Source organism: Seriola dumerili, unplaced genomic scaffold, assembly GCF_002260705.1.
Source record: "Seriola dumerili isolate Sdu_G_001 unplaced genomic scaffold, Sdu_1.0 BDQW01000056.1, whole genome shotgun sequence".
In the NCBI taxonomy this organism is placed as follows: Eukaryota; Metazoa; Chordata; class Actinopteri; order Carangiformes; family Carangidae; genus Seriola; species Seriola dumerili.
Window position 1 is genome coordinate 1,076,746 of NW_019174311.1, and position 21,517 is coordinate 1,098,262.

The 21,517-nt window shown below is 40.7% G+C and overlaps 2 protein-coding genes across 3 annotated transcripts; both read right to left on the reverse strand.

Moving 5' to 3' along the window:
* Window positions 1–4,362: 4,362 nt before the first annotated feature.
* On the reverse strand, window positions 4,363–7,873 carry LOC111219187 (kelch-like protein 10). The gene is made up of 5 exons (XM_022741801.1): window positions 7,758–7,873; window positions 6,577–7,063; window positions 5,588–6,205; window positions 5,242–5,391; window positions 4,363–4,713 (listed from the first exon to the last, which is right to left on the reverse strand). Exons 2-5 carry the CDS (start codon window positions 6,994–6,996, stop codon window positions 4,363–4,365), a joined length of 1,539 nt encoding a protein of 512 aa, XP_022597522.1. The 5' UTR covers window positions 6,997–7,063; window positions 7,758–7,873.
* A 3,937-nt stretch (window positions 7,874–11,810) lies between these two features.
* On the reverse strand, window positions 11,811–20,331 carry rprd1b (regulation of nuclear pre-mRNA domain containing 1B). 2 transcript variants are annotated; one of them, XM_022741921.1, is made up of 7 exons: window positions 20,157–20,331; window positions 18,176–18,305; window positions 17,421–17,554; window positions 15,580–15,698; window positions 15,219–15,345; window positions 14,527–14,702; window positions 11,811–13,183 (listed from the first exon to the last, which is right to left on the reverse strand). In XM_022741921.1, exons 1-7 carry the CDS (start codon window positions 20,305–20,307, stop codon window positions 13,034–13,036), a joined length of 987 nt encoding a protein of 328 aa, XP_022597642.1. In that variant the 5' UTR covers window positions 20,308–20,331; the 3' UTR covers window positions 11,811–13,033. The 2 variants fall into 2 exon arrangements, with proteins under 2 accessions (XP_022597642.1, XP_022597641.1); XM_022741920.1 differs by having other exon boundaries at window positions 17,409–17,554.
* Between the last annotated feature and the right edge of the window lie 1,186 nt (window positions 20,332–21,517).

Below are 21,517 nucleotides of genomic sequence, written 5' to 3' on the forward strand. Positions count from 1 at the left end.
TATTAGATGATGAAGTCAGTTTTGTCAGTACAAGGTTCCAGGCTCAGCCTTTTCAAGTTGTAAGCTGTATAAGTTACACAATGCATTGTAATTTCTACTTACACAGTGGTTGACAAGGGGAGGAGACAAAGAGTTGCTGCCCTCATTTAGATTAGATTTTATTCCCCCTCACTTTGTCACTTCGTCATGAAGGTTTTGTCTGATTTGCATCAAGGGATGGGGAATGGCCCAGGGCAGAACCATACACTGTAAATAAAGATGGACGTAGCCTCTGTGACATCACCCACACATTTCTGAAGAGCAGTTTTGAAGCTCAGAGTGGCTGCTCCCACCGTCACCATCCTAGCAGTGCCCAAGTCCACCCCTAACTCCCAGATAACACCTGTCACTCAAAGATACCTCGCCCACAATTATGCAGAACTTAATTCCTTTGTAAAATGTAAACAGGTGAGTTATATAAACAGTTGTCATGAAGGAGGAAATTAGCTATAGAGACTGTTACATTGGTAAGTGAGCACAGGAGTTTATTTAGCAACCCCTAACACTGATAGCACACATGGCTCATACTATTTGTATCCTCTCTACCTGTTGCACAACTACTTCTTCCTTATCTGTCTGTAGCCTACTTCTCTTCTGCTCTACACAGACACATAGAGACACCTGCTGGTGAGGGGGCATAGTGACAGTAACAGAGAATAGCATTAACATACACATTAAGTGATGTTTGTTATCACAACAGAGACCAAAACTGTTTTTGTACCAGGCTGTCAACATGTTTATTCATGTTATTTCTGCTGTAAAGTTGGACATTTTAACATGGGAGTCTATGGGGATTGACTCACTGTTGGAGCCAGACTCTGGTGGTCATTAGAGGAACTGCAAGTTTATGGTTCTTCAGCGCTGTCTTCATTTTTCAGCTCTGGAGGTTGCTTGGGAAGAACTCATTAAATTTTGGGGGAGATGTGGATAATTTACTCTGAATTAGAATTTTTGTAGAGTGGAGGTCTGCTTCCTCCTACTTTGTTTCCTTATTCAATTTCTAAAGTGCATTCTTGACATTGTGGAAACCGAGAATATCACTTTTGATGAACCTGAACACACAGCTGAGCAGCAGGCTCTTCAAACTGCATAAAGGTAAGATCATCTTTCCTCAGTCTGTTTGTAAAACATGTTTTATGTAGGTGGCTCTTTGTGTTTGAGTGCTGCAGACTGTGAAAAGTAATTTAATAGCCTGTGCCACCTTCAGTAGGAGAGACCGGGGATGGTTGTAACATGGGTCAATTTTAATACTTTCAATTTCTCCAATCAGGAACAAGGAAGGAATCAATTAATTCAGTCTATACCTGCTCAGTTAAGTCCTAATGTCTACATGTGAGGAAGTAGCTCCCTGTGACACACACAGACTGTTTTAGAAGGAAAAAATCAAATTTTGAGGTAAAAAAGTTTTTTGTTTTTTTTACTTAATTTATTTCTATAACAGTACTGTCTGCTCTGTTGTTAAACTCTTCAAACTTAAATCATGTTTATTGGGAGATGATGTAGATACTTTTCATGCTAGTTGTCAGTGCTAATGTTTTAGCTGTTAGCTGTAAGTTAAGGTGGTTCGTGGCTACAAGAGTCTGGGTTAGTTGTAACAACAATACACACACACACACACACACACGCACACACACACACACACACACACACACACACACACACACACACACACACCAATTATGTTTAAAAAAGTGTTCAATAAAAAGCTTCAATATCCAGTTCTTGTCATTATTCTGAAATCATGATGTAACATTTCACCTCAGTGTATGTTTCAACTAACCTGGACGAATAGGTGAATTGTAACATTTCACTCCTTGTGTTGAGACTAAACCACAGACATCTTCTGTTTGCATTGCAAAAGATAACACCACTACACTACCATTTAATAGCAGACACATGGAACTGGTTTGTATTAAATTGAAGGCACTGGCTTAAAAGATACAGACAGAAATGTCAAAAATGTTACAACCATCCCTGTCTCCCCTATAGTTGGCTAGTTGGTCCAGATTCAAGGGGAGTATAGATTCATCATTTGGTAAGGCTGCTGTGAATAGATTGTTGATAACAGTTAATAATAAATAAACAATGATAATTAAATTAGTCCATTTCTTTTGGCTGAGGTGTTGTATAGCCTAATGGTAGTGGGAACAAAGGATCTCCTGAACCTCTCTGTTCTGCAGCGCAGTGAGATGAGACGTTTGCTGCAGCCATAGCTGCTTCTCTGTCCTGCCAGAATGTTGTGGAGAGGATGATTGGTGTTGTCCAAGATGGCCTCCATCTTACATTGCAGTCAGACATGCTGCTGCCCCAGCAGACTGGAGCATAAAAAAGTACACTGGCCACCACTGACTGATAAAACAAGTGCAGCATTTCACTGCAGACGTCAAAGGACCTGAGCAAACGTGTTCAGGGACCAGTCCAGTTTACTGCCCGGGTGCACATCTAGGTATTTATAAGTGTGCACCACCTCAATGTCCTTCCCTCGAATGTTGACTGGCTGAAGGGCGGGCCTAGACCTCTGAAAGTCCATGACCATCTCCTTGGTCTTGGAGGTGTTCAGAAGGAGGCAGTTCTTGTTGCGCCATTCACTGAAGGCCATCGTCAGATCAATGTACTCCTCTTCCTGCCATTTTCTGATACGCGCCACAATAGCTGTGTCATCTGTGTATTTCTGGATGTTGCAGGACTCAGAGTTGTATTTAAAGTCTGCTGTATACAGGGTGAACAGGAACGGAGCCAGAACAGTCCCCTGTGGAGCCCCAGTGCTGCTCATCACTGTCCCTGAGACACAGTTACCCAGCCTGACGTACTGTGGTGGTCTTGTCAGGTAATCCATAATCCAGGACGTGAAGCATGGATCCACCCCCATCCCTTCCAGCTTGTCTTTAAGGATGGGGGGTTGGATGGTGTTAAATGCACTTGAAAAATCAAAGAACATGATCCTCATGTAACCACGTGGCTCATTCAAGTAAGAATGGGCCCAGTGGAGCATGTAAAGGATGCCATCAGCCACTCCATTATGTTCTTTGTAGGTGAACTGTAGGAGGTCTAGTGCATGTTCAACCTGTGGCTTCAGAAGGTGGAGAAGCTGCCGCTCCAGGGTCTTCATGATGTGTGATGTGAAGGCCACCAGTCTGTAGTCATTTATCTCATCTGGTCCCTACTTTAGGTACCAGAACAAGATGTGATGTTTTCCACAGGGCCGGGACCCTCCCTGTTTGAAGGCTTAAGTTAAAGATCCTCTGAAGAGGCTCAGCCAGCTGGGCTGCACAGTCCTTTAATAGCCTCAGATATACACCATCCAGGCCTGCTGCTTTTCCAGGTCATAGCCTCCTTCATTGTAAAGGACAGGAGACTTGCCCCCAGTGTGGAGGGAGTAAGCCGCTAAGTTCTCTTGAATGGTCTATGTGATGTGCCTGTGTGAAAATTTGCAAAGGCCTACTTCCCAAATGCCTTGTAGGCCAAGTGTAGTGGATAATAGCATGTCACTGGGTGTGGCAGTGTAATTGTTGTGTGAATTGTCAAGGCTGATATATTGGCTGATATTTTCATATTGCAGATATATTGACATCAGCATTGTTGGCAAATAAGAATTGCAGTGCGTAATTAAAGAAATAAGACTTGTTGCAACTGTCCTCAGAGTCTTCCTCCTCCAAAGACTCAACTACCTTTTCATTCTCCTCCCCTGTGAGACATCACCTGAAGCAGATGAGGCTCTGCCTCTCCATTTTCCTTTGAAATAACCCTAAAGTCCCTGTTCTTTACTTTGTTTAGTTTAATCATTTATTTGTATTTTGCCTTTGTTAGATTATATGTAGTACAGAGCAGACAGGAAATGAAGGGAGAGAGATGGAGCATGACATACAACAAAGGTCTTGGGTCAGATTGAAAACAGCCACATTGCCATAATGTGGTCAGAATCTTCAACCTGTAGATACCACAAGTTAATGAATGAGTTGCTTATGTATTTAGTGCAGTATTAGTTTAATTCTCTGTTTTGTAGGTGTTGTGGATCACTAGACCTGACACTGCCTGGAGCCACCTAGTGTTTGTCTTGCACATTACATACATAACTATAACTGCAGTTGTCAAGTCTCACTTTGCCTGCTTGTCTCTATTGACTGACATTTGTGATGATTTGATTCTTGTCCAAGGAGAGTTGTTTATGTTTTTTCCTTTCACCGGTCAACAGGGAGGTCAGAAGTCCATGGGGGTTTGTAAGTGGTTGGGTAGAGAGTTGACAAGTTATCACACAAACTGAAAATAGCAATGCTGTAGTTTGATGCTCAAAGATATTTATTTACAGAACAATACAAGTCATAGTCAGATCTTCATCACTTCATTCTCCTCATCTGAGAGTTGCAGGGAGTAACGAGTGGCAGCATATTCGTCCATGTTGTTGAGTCCGTACACCACGCAGCAGCTCAGGGCGCTGCGGGAGATCTCCATGTCACAGACATCAGACCATTCACCAGTTTCCATATCATAGCACTCAACATCAGGCGTGGTGGTGAAGCCGTTGAAACCCCCCACCACAAAGAGGCAGTCATCAATCACTGCAATGCCAAAGTTGCTTCGGGGGTTCATCATGTGTGGCACATTGTGCCAGGTGTTATTGTTGGGGTTGTAGGCCTCAGCAGTATGCAGACGGCTGGTTCCATTGAAACCACCAACCTACACAAGGAAAGGGGAAAATTTGAAGTTGGGACTGCTCCGACTGTTTTCCTGTCTTTTGTGTCTCATTGTATACTTTACAAAGAGCTTTACAAAGACATCAGATTCAATTATTACTGAGTAAAACTGCCATTGACATGTTCTGCCAATAGGCCTATAATTTTTTTAATTTGACAGCTTTGCTGCCAGAATATTACAGAATATAATAGAACTTACAACTTGAGGACCATAAGACACTGATACTGTCCTTTGTAACAGACAGAATCAGGGCCTCATTAGATTTTGAGGCACTGCATCTGTTCAGTGCATTTCTGTCTTTAAGGCTGCAACTAACAATATTTTTTATTGTTGAGAAGCCTGCTGATTTTTTTTTGATTAATTGTGTGGTTAAGGATAGTGAAATAAAATAGTGAATAGATCCAAAAAATCCCAAACTAATATCAGCCTCAGCTCTATTTGAAAACTGCTATCAACATCTTTTCATGCCTCTGTGTTTCTCAGTGTTTCTGTGTTAGGTGATGGGCTTACTGCAAAGACATGGTCTGAATAGGCCATGACGCCAACTCCACTGCGCCTGTTGCCCATGGAGGCGATCAGTGTCCACTGGTTGATCTCTGGGTTGTAACATTCAGCCGTTGACAGGCATTCGTTCCCATTGAAGCCGCCACAAATGTACACCTGGAGAGAATTCAAGAGGTGGTCATTTTGTGAAATGGTTTTCTAGACTTATTTTTGTTCAATGTAACTTCATGTTTTTCTTTATGCAAGCCCAAATGCTCGTAGAGTCAAACAAGAAATGTGCAACTTCTGTGCTTTCCCTGCCCCAACATAGATCCATCTCAGTTATTCTCAGCTGCTCTTCAGCTCAACCCACCTTGCCATGAAGAGTTGTGCAACTGGCGTCACTCCTCTGCTCGTGCATGGATGCAATTAAAGTCCACTGATTGGTTCTAGGTTGATAGCGCTCAGCAGTTTCAAGTCGATCGTGTCCATCATAACCTCCTATGGCGTATATGTACCCATCCATCACAGTGACGCTGACATAGCATCGTCTGGAATGCATTGGTGCTACCTCCTGCCAGGTGTGCATGTCCAGATCAAACCTGTACATACTGCTGAACTGTTCAACACCGTTAAAGCCACCCACACAGTACACTGATCCATTGAGGAAAGCAGTGCCATGGTAGGCCCGAGGAGCCTCCTCATCATCAGTTACACTGACCCAGCACTGTGCACGGACATCGTACGCCTCGATGCCATTGGTGGGACTGCCACCACTCCAGCCTCCAATGGCCAACAGGACTGCCGGGGGCAGGCGTGGACGGGCCAAAGAATGAAAAGAAATAGAGCTGGAGCACCTCTTTGTTCTAATATCAAGCATGGCATCCATGGTCTTAAGGAGAATTTGTCGACACTCTCCACTCGCCTTCACCACTTCGTTGTCAGTCACATTCTCCATCATGTATTCTGGACTCATCAAAGCCAGCCTGACCTGCACAGAGACATGAAGACAGCATAGAGCATGACCAATACTCCGGCATGGCTAGTATTATCAGCTGATTTTTGCTTATCTTAAATAACTTCTGTTCACAGAGTCATCAAAATAGTAGTATAGATGGATGATGAAAAGGTTTAGCTCTCTTGCAGATAGATCTACATTTCTCTTCCCCTTACGTAACTTTGTTAGCTCTTATTTTGTCTTGACCTCTTTACATCTGGCCTTGACTTAAAATTTGTTGGCCTTGATAGAACTGACACAGTTTACTCAGGGGGTTTTGTATACATGATAACAGCATTAGCGAGATGAAAGCAATGCCCAGGGGAATATAGAGGCAGCTCAGCAGTTGTTCAACGCTCATTTACCTTGGACAAAAGCAGAGAGATGTATTCTCTGCGTTGCTCAGGTGCGTAGGTGATCCAGCGGAGGATGGCCTCAAACACTGTTTTCTCCTTCTTCACACTGAGTTGGTCATTCTCAATCATTTTAGCAAGTTCCTGCACAGAGAGCAGCAGGAACTCCTCTGAGGTGGCAGCAACCTCCTCAAAGTGATTCAGAATGTAGAGGAAGGTCTTGCGTCTAAGTTCGGGGTAGTAATAGAGGTCTGTGAACCACCAGATGCCTATGCAGTTCTGTGGGGCCAGCTGCTCCTCCAGGATGTGACTGCAGGCTTCCAGGATGCCCATTACATTGAACCTGTCAGCCGCTATAAAAAGCTCTTGTATATTCTCTTGTGTCACATGAACAAAGCCGGTGTAGGCAAACTCAATGATGAGCCTCATCATGTCAGGTGACACATTGGGAATGTCAAAGACCTGACTGTCTGGGGTTGACCAGTGGGTAAAGAGAGCTCTGTAGGCCAGGAAGGAGACAAAACAAGGGAGTGAAAATAAAGTGTTCCAAGTGTTCAGATAAAAGTAACAATATAAAGCCTCTGTTACCCTTTTCAAAGCTGCTGTGGCCAAATTAAAATGAAATGGTGAACAGAAAACAAGCCCCGTCCTGTCACTGCACAGACTGACTTATTTTATAGATGATGTTTGTTGAGAAATGAACGAATTGGACCTTCAAAGTTAGTTAGCTAGTTAGACTTTTTTGTGTGAAATTCTTATAGGCTACCAGATGTTGTGTTTTCCAGTGAGACAGAGTTAAGATCTACTTTGGCAAGTATTTTTGAAAACTAGTGTTTACAATCACAAATTTAACTGAAATGATAAACTGATATTATTACCATTTGTAAATCAGTGTATATGAAAAACTTGCTCAGTGTGTGAAGTCAGTGAACATGCACCTTTAGTACAAACTTTAAGAAAACATTGGTTTCTTTTTAAAACAAAATGTGTAATGTGTTAATATTTCATATGTTCATGTGTTTTTTGGTGGATTTATATCTTCACTTGGTTGATACAACTTGTTTCTCCATGAATCATTCATTTATATTGGGTTGTTTTTTAGTTTACAAACTCTATGAATCATGCTGCTATTGTTTGCTCATTTGAAAAGTATAGAGCAGCTTTCCCCTGTTAAAACGTAATAACCAGCTCACCTGAAGTACGAGCTGCAGTTACACAGCAGGAGCTTGTGTACGTGAAATTCAACATCGTCCACTCTGATCACGGCGTCACAAAGCTGTTGCTCCAGACGGAGCTCATTATACACTGAGCTGTTCTCACTCATCTTTGCTCTTCAATGTGACACCTTTTACCCTTTGTATCTTTAGATGCAGGTTGTGTGTGTTGTGTGAGAGAACTGTGTGCACTCACACAGGTCATGATGGGATTTTAGAATGGATCACTATGACATCACAGAATCTTGTCACAAACAGCAGCATTCTGATGCAGAACAACTTCATCTGTGTCTCATTGCCCTGCTTTAACTCATGTAATGTACAGCAGTCTGGGGAGACAGTAGTTAGTTTTACCATAGTACTTCACAATGATGGAATTATAGATGTGGCTATATTTTTTATAACTGCTAATCCACAGATACACAATGTTGACTTTTAACACCTATTCAAAAATTTAAGAATCCTAGCATCTTCATATATATACATATATGTACTGAAATGTTGCATTGGAGGTTGGGAATGAAAAAAAGAAGAACAGTTTGAAGTGTTATTGCACAAGGCTGAAACATAAGATAAATATGATGATGAATAAATAAGACTTGCCTGGGATTTATTGCGCTAAGTAGCTGTTTTATGTGGTGACAGAGACAACAACAGTGTTACAGTACACTACTGTAAAAAGTCAGACTGCCGTCAGGACTAGGACGCTGCTTCTTCTTACACTGTGGGTGCAGCAGTCTTGTGCTGAGAAACTGCCTACATCCCCTTGCCTCACAGTGGACAAGGTGATTTTTTTTTCATCCAGTGGTGCTCCTTTTTTTCTCTCTAAAAACACCTTTAGCCATTGTGGCCATAGAGCTCAGTTTTCATTTCACATGTCCAGAGTACTTGTTTTCAAAACCACTCTGGCTCATTTAGATGTTGCTTTATATATACAGGTACTTCAGACATTGACTTTCGTGATGAAGTTGCAGGTGTGATTTCCTTGTGATGACTTTTCTATGCATCAACACTGCACAGCAGAGGTGACAGTAAGTCTCATGTGCAAGTCTTAAGTCATAACCTTCAAGTCTCAAACGAGAATCAAGCAGTCCCTGCTGTAAGTCCAGTTATATGAAATGCGATGCTCTTCCCCAATTTCCGCATTAAAGTTAAAAGACAGTGGTCATGAAAAGTTTAGTTTTATTTTCAACATGAATGAAAACTGTTGTTGTTTACACCTTATAATTCGTACTGAAATTCGACGTTATGTCTGGATATGTGACTGCAGCTGCCCACTGCAACAATTATTTTAATTATTATTGTTAATTTTTTTATTATTATTATTGTTATTATTATTACCTCCACCAAGGAGGTTATATTTTCACCTGTGCAGTTTATTTTCAGCAGGATTGCCCCAAAATGATCAAACATGGATCAGGGAAGACCCCATTAGATTTTAGTGCAGATGTGGTTAAAGGGGTGGATCCATTCTTTTTTTTAATCACTTTCTTTAATTTGTAGGATTGTTTGGCCTCCGGGGAGGTATGAGTGTGCATAGGCCTCTGCTGGTCTGCCATGTACAAGTAGGTTGCCAGATTTGTGGGCATCACACTAGAAATCACCCAACATGTTTCAAAAAGAAAATGTAACATCTCAATATCTAGAAAAATGCAATTATTTAATTAAAAAAAGTCAAGCCCATTCAAGTCATCTGTCTCTAGTCATGAATATCAAGTGTTGGAATGCAGTTAATTGATGTTGACCAAATTGGTTTGATTTCATATGTGGAATAACAACGATAGAAAGGAAAGGAAAGGAAACTGAAGGATTTTGGTGGCTAACCTGGTGGAGCGTGTACCACATTTAATGTCATTTCAAGTATCATGCCATCAGTTCACTTACAGGAGGAATGAAGTGATGGAAACAAATATATCATTTTAGTTTTTGTTGAGTCTTTCAGGTGGTGATTCAACTCCATGATCATTTTGGATGCCACAGTATTGTTCTGTTGTTGAGCAAATACATCATCAGGTGTCTTTCAGTCAGTGAGGGTGCTGTAAGGTTCAAGTGTAACCGTTGTTCCAGCAGTTATTTACTGTACAGCAGTTTTATATTTTTGGAATATGTAATTGTGAATAGTTTCACAAATATATTAAATGAGGTTCATACTGCTTTCTAATGTTCATTTTATTATGACTTAGCATTGAAGCCATTTTCTGGGCATTTCGTGCCTTAATTAGATCGTGGACAGCAGAAAAAAGACTGGAAACAGGAGGAGACAGAGATGGAGGATGACGAAAAAGACGCCTGTTCAGTGCATTCACCCCCAGGCCAGGTGGGTACCACAAATTTTTGATGAATCTACTAGTAGCATTTGCCTACGGTGGTCGTGAGACCTCAACACAGTGCAACTTAAGAAAACATGCAAATACACAAATGCGCTGTTCATCAATTTATCAAGCATGCACTGTAAATTCACATTACCAGGCTACATGTTACTGTACCTGCAAACTACACTGATGATTATTGCAGTCTAAAATAACTTTAAGGTTGTTGTTAAACATATATAACAGCTGTGTCTGTTTCGCTGTGTCTTCAAAATAAATTAGATTTGAAAAAAGATTTTCTGTCCTTGGGAATATACTGTGAATGTCATTGTATTCTTGTGCTTTGTCCCTCCTCCCCTCCAGCTTTCTGCAGTCTGGTCTTTCTCCCACCCACACTGCTTCTGAAGGGGATGACAGGAACTGACGTGATGAGTAATATACTTTCACCACATATCCACCAAAATTACTAAAATGTGTTGGTCACGCTGCCATTCGCTTTTACTTGCCATTGTGTTTGTGCCCAGTTTCAGTAAAATAGAGTCTAAAAAGAGACTGTGTTTTAAAGCAACATTCAGTTTTACTCATGATATCAGACAGAGAAGTGATTAGGTGAAGGGCAGACTGAGTAAAAGTTACTTGTAGAGCCCAGGGAGGCTCAGGCAGCCCCACACTGAGAAGATGAAAGGCTACGAGCAACACATCTGACAGTGTGGCTATTTGTTTCTGAACAAAGCATATTTACCTTATGTTGACTTCATGTAAAATACACATGTAACAATTGTTCAAATGGCTCCGGTTTATTGGCATCCACAGAATCACTTTCATTACAGAAAACACTATCCTTCCTGGTGCAGTCCTGGTCGTACAGTATGATTCATACCACACAGCAAACAGGTGAAGGACTAATATCGACAGTCAAGCACACCTGGGTCAAAATGTCCTTCCTGGCATACAGTTCTGTAATAATCTTTAATTAACCAGTGAATTTAACATTTAACATCCAAAGTTTATCTAACATTAGGGTTATTTTAAAGCCTAAATTTGTGTTTTGGGCCCCCACAACTGACTCTAATGATGACATCCACACATCTGGTTTCACTTTGAAGCTGCTGTGAGTCACATTTTTACCTGCTGACCTTTGAGTTATTTTTTGGTTCCAGATTGCCAGGACACACCAGTCAATCAGAGAGTTTACTGCAAGGATTTGGAGCAGCATTTCTCACCCAGGCTTGTTGCATCAGCCGGTAGGTTACATCTACTCTAATCTTCTTTAACTTTAGAAAACACTTACCTCATCAGCAGCAGAAGCATTTTGTTAAAGCTTCTGAAAGCTTTAACAAAATGAGTACACTTGGTAAACATCTCTCACATTTTATCTTAAAACCTCTTCATAACTGACTGAAAATCAAAAGAGGTAAAAAAAAATGATACCAGAAGTCCTGGCCTTGACAGAGAATGGTTTAGAAAATCCTCACAAACTGCTGTACCAGATATTACATTGGGCCTGAGTCATCCTCCCTGGCCTTAATGTCTAAATTAATGGATTTGTAATGTGAATTACAAATGAGGGGAATACAATGCTGCTTTTTTTTGTAAAATATTTCATCTACACACAGGTAGGGCCAAGCAATTTGTACCAATTATCATTCATTATTTTAATCATAGTGTGGAAATTTGATATTGTGAATCATAATGAATTGTCTTAAATATTTGCAAATGAAGCTGAAGAAGACAGTTCAAGTTTATTTATAATGTAATGACAACCTGTTCTGATCCTGTGATATACAGGTCCTGTTCTGACCTAGTTATCTTTTCTTTCCATATTTCCCAACCCTACACACTAAACACTTTTCTTGAGTTTTTTTCACTATTCAGTGACGCTGTATTTTGGAGTTTTTTTTTTTTTTTTTTTTAATTTTAGCATTTCATAAATGTTTTCATACAAATAAAGACCAGTCAGTTTCATAGAAAGCAAACCTTGAATTGTTTCTTCAAACCTCCAGGACTTGTTTGTAAAACTCAAACCTTGCCTACAACACACTTAAGAACATAATTAGCCTCGTCACATTTCAAGCATCTGTCCAAATTAAAGTATGAAAACAAACGAGTACTTTGAATCTGCACAGTTTTAGTCTGTAAATGAAAACAAAAGTGTGCGAATGGGGAGATGAAAATCAAAGCTTGTCTATTGACTTTCAACTGTCAGGATGATACTGTCCCACAAATCCTATTCAGTCAGACTCTTTGAAGTGTTACTGAAATGAGCCTGCTCTGTAACGGCATTCATGAAGCAACCAAAATGCACTGAACCAGATCTGATATCTTCTCTAATTGTATACGCTCATCAAAACCATCTATTGGACTATGTGTCAATAAAAAGCCACCAAATGAAAGCCAAGAAATAAAACTAATGAATGGTACATCCTCTTCACAGTGTAGTCACAACCTCTGAGAACTGTGAGAGCATACGGCCCACCTTTTCTCACTGAATTCAAAATATAGCACACAAAAAGACACTTTGACACGCCCTGACAACAAACATTTATGTCTGTCCAAGCTTTGCTTATTCACCCCTCCTCTCCTCCTAAATCAGTGACATTTCCAGCATTTAAAAAAAATAAAAACAAATAGGGAACAAACTTGTTCCAAGCTGGTGGAGTGGAATCCTTGTTGACTGAGTGAGAACGGAAAAAATTCCAGGCTTACAGAGTCTCTGTTCTCCTCTGCAGAGTGTTTCAATTTCACCAAACCGTCCCTCTTATGTCCCTTCCTCCCTCTTGTCCTGCAGGTTTGGAGTTAGCAGGTGGGCTGGCTACTCTGCTGACAGAGGTTTGACCACATGTGTCCTCTGGCTAGAGACACAGCTGGAAATACTTTTGTGAATCAAACATGGGGCTTGGTTTGGGTGGGGAGGAGCACCGGGCCAGTTCATCTGGGCAAGACCTCTCAGTCGGTGGAGAAGAGGTCTCCGGCTGAAGGGAGCGGAGCCAGACCTCCGGTCACATTGGGCAGGAGGGAGAGGTCAGGGAGACTCTGGATGTGGGACTTGAGCTCTTTCCTCACCTGGGTCACCCTTGCCAGTTTCTGCTTATATTCCTGCAGAGGAAAAATCAAGAAGATACAGCACAGGTACATATTAGTACTGAACTACAACACACAACAGAATTCTTCCAAAATGTTTTGTAGCTACAACAAAATAATCCCTGTTTTCAGAGGAAAACTGTTCACAAATACATTGCGACAAAGCTGAACCAGGAAGTCGTATGGACAGTTTTTGGTTGATATATTATAGGTAATTTTCTCTTTGAAATAAGTTAAACTGGGATATTGTGTAAAACAGATCACAGAAAAGGACAGAATTACAGCTGTACGATACAAAGAATTACAGCCATTGTTTTTTCCATTGTTTCCTTGTCCTCCATGCTAATGCTGCCTCCACAGAGCAGTTATCAGCTAGAGCCAGACTTCCGACACATCTACAGTTTGTGATGACAGGTGCACTGTGTGTTCAAATACAAGTCACATCCAGATTTCAAAAAGGAAAAACTTTAACTAGATTCAGATCTTAGATGTCTTTATTACACAGTGTCTGCCTGATTCATCAGTGTGTATTTACATTCTCACCAGGACAGTTGATTAAAACATTTAAAGTAGGGATGCCGCAATTACCTTTTTTGCCGCTGATACCACTACCGATCATCCATGAGTGAGATCGACCGATCCACTGCCAATACCGATCATTTTTGTCATGCCTTGCAGACGGCGTATGTTACATCAGTCTCCCACACGTTGTAAGTTTGTAAGTTCCACACGCCGACATGTTACTACACCACACAACGCTTCTCTCAACAGCAGACACCAGAGTAATGACCACAGGTGATCAGTCTTAAGGTGATAGGTGACTTGAAGCATTAATTCCTATCTCCCGATCACATGATTTTAATGAAAATCGTCCGGTGGCAATCGGTGGACGATCAGGGAGTCCTTAATTTAAAGGATAGGTTGCATTTTTTAAGTCTGTCTTAATGACAGCATTAGACAGGTGCCCATATAAACACTGAAACAGTCTTTGCTTTCTGTTCATACTGGCCATTAAAGATCATTATAGATAAAGAGATCCTTCCTAATGCACTTTAAATGTAAGTGATGGTGGACTAAATTCCTCCCTCCATGCAAAATGTTGTCATAGTTTTTTTAGTTAATGAGGTTTCAGCAGACTGAGACAAATCAAGTGGATATCTTCCAAGGTTACAGTCTTTAGTATAAAATTCTTTTTGTTACAATCCATTTACAGGTGACTGTCCAGGAAAACCTAAAGCGTGAGTTTGTAATAACGTAACACTCTTTAGTGAAGGAGAACCTTTGACACAAACAGACAGCGACCTGCACCTCAGCTCTCTGTGCTGTTGGCCATTATGTTTGTGTGTGCAGTGCCTTGCCTCTAGTTTCTTCTCTCTCTCCATGAGTGCCTCCTTCTGGCTGCTGATGTATTCAGTCAGCATGCGGGCCAGCTGCCTCCGGTCCTCCAGCTCTGCAGCCAGTCGGCCGTTGTACTCCGCCAGCAGCAGGCAGGCTTCATCCACCGTCTTTGACAGCTTGTCTGCTGCCTCCTTGTCTGGAGTTGAACCGGAGTGGGTGGTTAAAATCACAATTATGACATTTATTTATTTAATCTCCTTTAAAAACCTGTTTCCTGTTCAATCACCCAATGTCTTTTTACTATTGAATATTTCTGTCTCTACACTTTATTTTTCTTTTGTTTAGTACTGTATATTTTGTCCAACATTGGTCAACATGTATTACTTTATAACCTGTGTTTAGAAAAGTTCTACACAAATAGTTATGATAATTCCTATAATGAGGAAATGATGTACAGAATACTGCTGTCAATTGACCAAACTTACTGACTGTAATTAACTAATAACACCTGATTTTCACTATTTTTGTGTGTGATTGTATTTGAAGAAATTCCCTCATGGCATTACTGAGCTTTCGTGCTCAAAGAATGGGACGGACAGATTGACGGACAAACCGAAAACATAATCTCTCCGGCTCTGGCTGTCGCCTTGGCGGAGGCATAAAATATCCCAGGAAAAGTCATTTGTGATCAAGCTGTGCTGTCAGGTCTTACCAGTGATCTTCTCCAGCAGGGAAACGTCCTGAACTTCCTGCGGCAGCGAGGCAATCTTCTGGCGAACAGCTGCATCACCTGATGCAGCGTTCTCCAAGTCCTGCAGGGCCTTGACCAGCTCCTCTGTCTGCAGGTGTGTTTAAAGGGAACAGGGGAAGAGAGTCAACAAGAGTGGAGGAGCAGGGGAGAAATGATCAGGGAGCAGAGACCATGTCAGAAATGACAGAAGGGTGGGGAGTGAGAGAAGGAAGAAAGAAAGAGAAATGAGTTAAGACAAACAGACATTTGAACATCAACTGAGGGACTTTTTTTTCCCTTTTTTGCATTTTGTGCCTTTCATGTAAAACGTTGTCCTCCTTACCAGCTGAGTTGCAGAGATATCTGTGTTGTGAGGGGAGTTGTGGCTCCTGTAGTCGTCGTCCTCATCATCTTCCTCTTCCTGGATCTTCTGATAGCTACGTTTCACCGCCTTCTTCTCCTCTGCAGTGTCGAGTTTAGAGACCACAGAGCAGGAAAAACACTCGTCAAATGCCACTCACTTCAAAAAGAATAAAACTGAATTCTTTGCAGTATGAAAATATTTTTTTTATGATTTTTTAAATGTTGAACAGAAATTACACTGAAGTAACTTTGAAGTTACTTGGAAAAAAAAATGTTCCATTATGTCAGAAGCAGAGGTGGAAGTTGGCAGTTACAGTTGCAATTGAAATATTCAACCCCCCCAAACATTGTAAGGATTTACAAATGAAAGTATTTTCAAAGAGCTAGATTTTGCTTTGGATGACTTCTTTATCAGTTGAGTGACACATAAAAGAGTTTGTGAGACAGCTCTATGGACTGATGAATCTAAACTGGAACTGGTTGGACACACGGACCAGCAGTATGTCTGGCATGAGAAAGGCCAGGCTTATGACCAGAAGAATAGCCTCCCCATGGTCAAACATAGAGGTGGGTCATTGATGATGTGGGGATGTTTTTTGCTGCAGGAACTGGCAATATTGACCATGTACCAGGCATCATCGATTTCCAGATATACCAGGCCATTTTAAAGAGCAAAGTGATGCCTTTTGTTGGGAAATTGAACCTTGGTGATCAATTCTCTCCAGCAAGACATTTATCCCAAGCACACCTCCACGTCAACCGAAGTTTGGCTGAGAAATAGATCCTGGAATGTCCTGGAGTGGTCTTCTCAGTCCCCAGATTGAAACCCAATTGAAAATCTTTAGTGGGATTTAAAGAAGGCAGTTGCAGCACGGACACCATCAAACATCAATGAGCTAGAGGCTTTAGCACGTGAATAATGGGCAAAGATTCCAGTAGAGAAGTTTAAGAAGCTCATCAGCACTTACTGAAAATGCTTATTAGAAGTTTACATTTTTCATTTGAACTCAAAGTTAAGTCAATTTATGTTCTAAAAATAACTCAAATATGTATCAATAAATATGTTTCATTGCTTGCTGGCTTTTTGTCATATATTCCCATTAACCTGGATTCACATCACTGTAACGTCTTTGAGCTGTGGGGGTTGAATATTTCTAATTGCAACTGTAGGTCAACATTCATTTCCAGCTCTGACAAATCGGAAAACAGACACTATAAGTATCCCTCAATATGTAAACTAACACTGAAATTACAATTTCTGTAATGTGTGAGATCGGTCTGTAGAGAAGGTTATAAACACAAGGCGGGCAGATTGATACCTAAAGTATAAGTAGCAAAGATACTACATCTTATTTTGAGTATCGATCGTCACCCGATCAATAGGGTCAACACAAAAGATATTGATCAACCTCATGTTAGATTATGTTCTGGGTACATGAATGCACCTCTTTTTCCTGCTGTTATGTGTGAAGTGATCACCTCATTATTTCAGAGAATTCACACAATACATATTTGTTATTTACTTTTAAAAGCTGTCTTGTGTTTTAATGTGATTGTAATTAAGTAATTACCAAATAGTAAAAAGAAATGGCTCATGTTTAGCAAATTATTTGATGGCAATTAAAACATGTTCAGAGGCAGTGATTATTAAATCTCCCCTACATATTACAATAGCTGTTTTTAACAAAGACTTTTAATATCAGTGATTCTGGACACAGTTTTACTTGGGTTTGGATTTAAACCTCATCTTGTGGTAGATCACAGATATCATATACATTCATGTACAGGTGCAACAATGAGATTATGTACCAGTGGTCTGACCTGAAGGCCTGGGGCTGTTGGTGTCTTCTATGGCCAGTTTAAGCTGCTGAATGAAGTCACTTCTGTAGAGGTTCCTCTCCTTCCAGATGTTTAGGAGTCTCTCCATGTGCTTTTTACAGCCCTCATCTGCTTCGCTGCGGGGAGGCAGGAAACCATCACAGTTCAGGAGACGACGAGAGAGGATTAAGCAAGGGATCGTTTTATAGCTCAAAACACAGTGAAAACAGTGTTTAGCAAATTCTTCCAACCAGCTTGTGCATCATTAAAAAAAGTAACATGGGACCAAATGTTTAAAATGTACCCTGATCATTTCCTGCTTTTTTTCCTCTTATAAGGTTATGGTTGTTTTAGCCTATATTGGAGCTGGATAAACATGGCTCCATTTTAGTTTTGAGAGACACCTGAAACAGATTAGGCAACGTTTGGTGGTCTAACAAATTGATGAGGTCCGATTTGGACGGGATAAACAGATCAAACTTTTGCTTCTGAGTGAATTCCACCTTTGAAATATTATCATCCATTAGCAGATTTCTTGGTCCAAAACAGGAAGCAACAAGTTTCAGCTGCAGAAGTGGGTTTCTACAAAGGACTACATTTAGATACTTGGCTATTTCTCAAAAAGCTTCGCAGCAGGAAGCATGCCACCTATCTACACACACAAACACACGCACACACACACTCATTACATATACTCAACACAGAGACTGTTCATTTGTAGCAGTCTGAGCGCATACAGTGGTCACATCACTATCTACCTGGCAACATGGGAGCAGGCATCGACAAGGACGGACTCAAAGTCTTTGGTGAACTCTGGTCCTTTCTTCTTGCTGTTCTGGATGACATCATTGGCCAGATACAGGAACGTCAGCTTCCTGTTGCATTTAGCTGGACAACACATGAAAAAACAGCTTTTTTAAATCATTATTTTTTTTAAAGATTTAATCAGGAGAATTCATTCTTACACTGCATTGTCAATCTGCAATGGTCAATACAATCTATGCTATTGTGCGTATTCTTCTTCAACATACCTGTCTACTTCAGGAAATAATTGATCATGTTTCCAAGCATGTTTATCATTGTAGCCACAGTGTGGAGTGACTGATTTTTTTGTGAGGAAATCATGCGTCAGGTTTTCTGGGTGTGAACTTATCTAGCTAGGTTCAAATCGTCACCAATCAGGGTGATTTGGTTTTTGATGTGTGGCCTCTCTGCCTCATCTTTAGTGGATTTCACTGTGTGACTGCTGAATGTCCAAACTAAATGGTGAATCCAAACATAAGCCCTAGTTCTTTGACTCCAAGGGACTAATGTAAACAAAAAACTGGCAAATACTGCTAAAGCTTTATACAACTCTTATTAAACTGTAGTGTGTGGACAAATGCCATTACATCCACACAGTGTCTACATATGGTAAATTCTCTGCAAGATTAAGAAATAACACCATCGATAAATCCATGTCAACATTTCCAATTTTTGTGTGTTGTGTTTTATGTGTAGATCACACAATAAAAACGTAACGTAAATCAAATGATGATTGTTACAATAGGGTTACTTCCTGTTTTCAGTAGGTGGTGCTATGACAATGACTTGATAGTAACTTGCAGACGTCTTCAGGTGGGGCTGTCATCAAACACATGACGTTTGAGGCAGATTGGACAATGTATATTATACATAGGGTGTGAGTACCCTATAGAAATTTGTTTGCCAGATTTCTCTTCTTCTAAAATAAAATCACCCTTTTGAGCCTAAACATGCTCAAAACGCATGAAACTTCGCACATGCGTCAGGCCTGGTGAAAATTTACATATTTTATAGCTCTTGCGCATGGGTGTGGAAAAATGACTCGATAGCTTCACCTAGAAAACTTCAATGAGGCACTACTCGCACTGTGTTTCACCTACATGCACGAAATTCAGTAAACACATATAACATGCCAATGCCTTCAAAATAGACTGATGTACCCATACCCTAAACCCAACAGGAAATTACATATTTTTGAATTTACTGTGCCTTTTTGGCATTTACAGGCAATGGAATTTCACAAAGCAATTACAGTAGGGTCCTCGCACCAGTTGGCCCAAATGAATATGTTTTGCATCCTCCTTTTTTTAGTAATGTATCACACAAAAACACCATTACTATTAGGGCAACAACAAACGAATATTGTCATGATCAGTGAATCTGCTGATTGTAATGATCAATGAATCTACAATTTACTTAATTTTTTGTTTAGTTTATAAAATGTCAGAAAATGTTAGGATTTCATTGCTTTTCTCAATTTCACATTCTTGTAAAATGGAGTATTTGGAGCATTTTTTTTGACTAATGGTCAGACAAAATTAGACATTATTGTAAGACAAAGACCTCTTTCATAGGGTTGGAGGAACTCATGCTCATCAGACTAGAGCCAGTGTTGCAGACTTGTGCTTGCTGGGGTTACACGCCAATACAGGCAGTTGTTCCTTTAGACTATGTGGCGCAAGTTACCCTTGTATATCAAAACATAACTAACCACCACAGAAAAGAGAAAGAATGTTAAATTGTGGCTTATGGGAAGCCTGGAAGTATAAATAAGTAATTCATATATGTGTATAAATGATTGATTTATTTCAACATACGGATTGGATGTCAGTATGATGTCACAGTGGTATGTGGACTCAACGCTCCCAGTATCCTGTTAACCTACAACATGTATTCATATACTTTTCATCAGCAGTCAGCGGCGGCAGCTCTCACCTTTCTTCAGCTCTCTGTGCCACACTTTGACGATGAGGGCCGAGTGTTTTCGGTGGTGGATGATCCACAGAGACAGAGTCTGGACGCTCTGCTGCGAGCTGCTCAGTTCCGACAGCTTCTTTTCCAGGGCCGACTCCGAGAAGGACGACATGCTTGTGTGTGTCTGTGTGTCTGTGTGTCTGTCTGTCTCTGTGTGTATGTGTGTGTGTGTGTGTGTGTGTGTGTGTGTGTGTGTGTCTGTGTTTCCCTGATGACCCGACAGGCCCCCCGACCTGTTCTAAAGCGACTGAGCTCCGAGTTGGTTTAGAGTAACTCGCAGTGTCATCAAAACTGAAGTTGTGTCGCAAAACTTCCAGACATGCAGCGCCAACCCGCCCCCTGCTACCCGCTGCCCACCCCACCCCCCCGGTGTTAGCTCTTCACCTGTCTGAAACTGTGACCGAATATGCTGAGGAGACCCGCAGAAGGTGCGGTGGTTTACCTGCAGCTGTTTCTCCACTGCCTGTAGTGTTTGTTTACAGACACAGCTAATGTTAGCCCGCTGAGCTAAGCAGCCGTCTGCACCCCAGTGCAGTCCCGAGTAAAGCCTGCCCCTCAACCTGAGGTCAAACACCCCGAGCCGGTGTAATACCCCTGCCCCGTGTGTCTTCAGCGCGCAGACAGGTGAGTCCAAACTGCTGAAAAGTGGAGGTGAAACTCACAGTTTGTCCTGGCTCGTCTAACTACTCAGGAAGATTCCTTCGAAAAAAAAATGGCAGCCTTGCACTTTCACCTCGACATGTGCGTCGCACAGTAGTGACGCAAACAAAGCCAGAGACCACCCCCTTTATCCAGAGATGGAAAAATGTAAATAATAGACATAGTTTTTATTTTTACTCTGGATAAACAAACATCAGCAGACAAGGCTTGCAATTAATAATCTGACTTAATATATACCCTACAAATGTTTTTGTTCCACACTTTGCTGATGGTAATATTAACTGGACTGTAGAAAACACTCACTCATCTCTTTTTCAGTTGTGACTTTGTAAATTTTCTGTTAAAGATGTCATGTTATATTTTGAATGTAAAGATTTATTCTCATCTAATTCTGATGATTTCTTTTAATAATTATGTTTATTCACAGATTTACCATCATAATTATATAGTTCATATACTCTAAAATGTCATAGAAACAAAGAGTATTTTGTACAATCAACTATTATAACTGCATTTTTGAAAACACTTTTGCATTTATCAAATCTTATTTATTTATTTACTGTATTTAATTTTATTAGAATCATTGTCCTTGTCCTCTCTATTTAGTTTCTCCTTTCATAAAACCTGAGTGTAATTTCCATTTACAATGTTTAATATTTCGA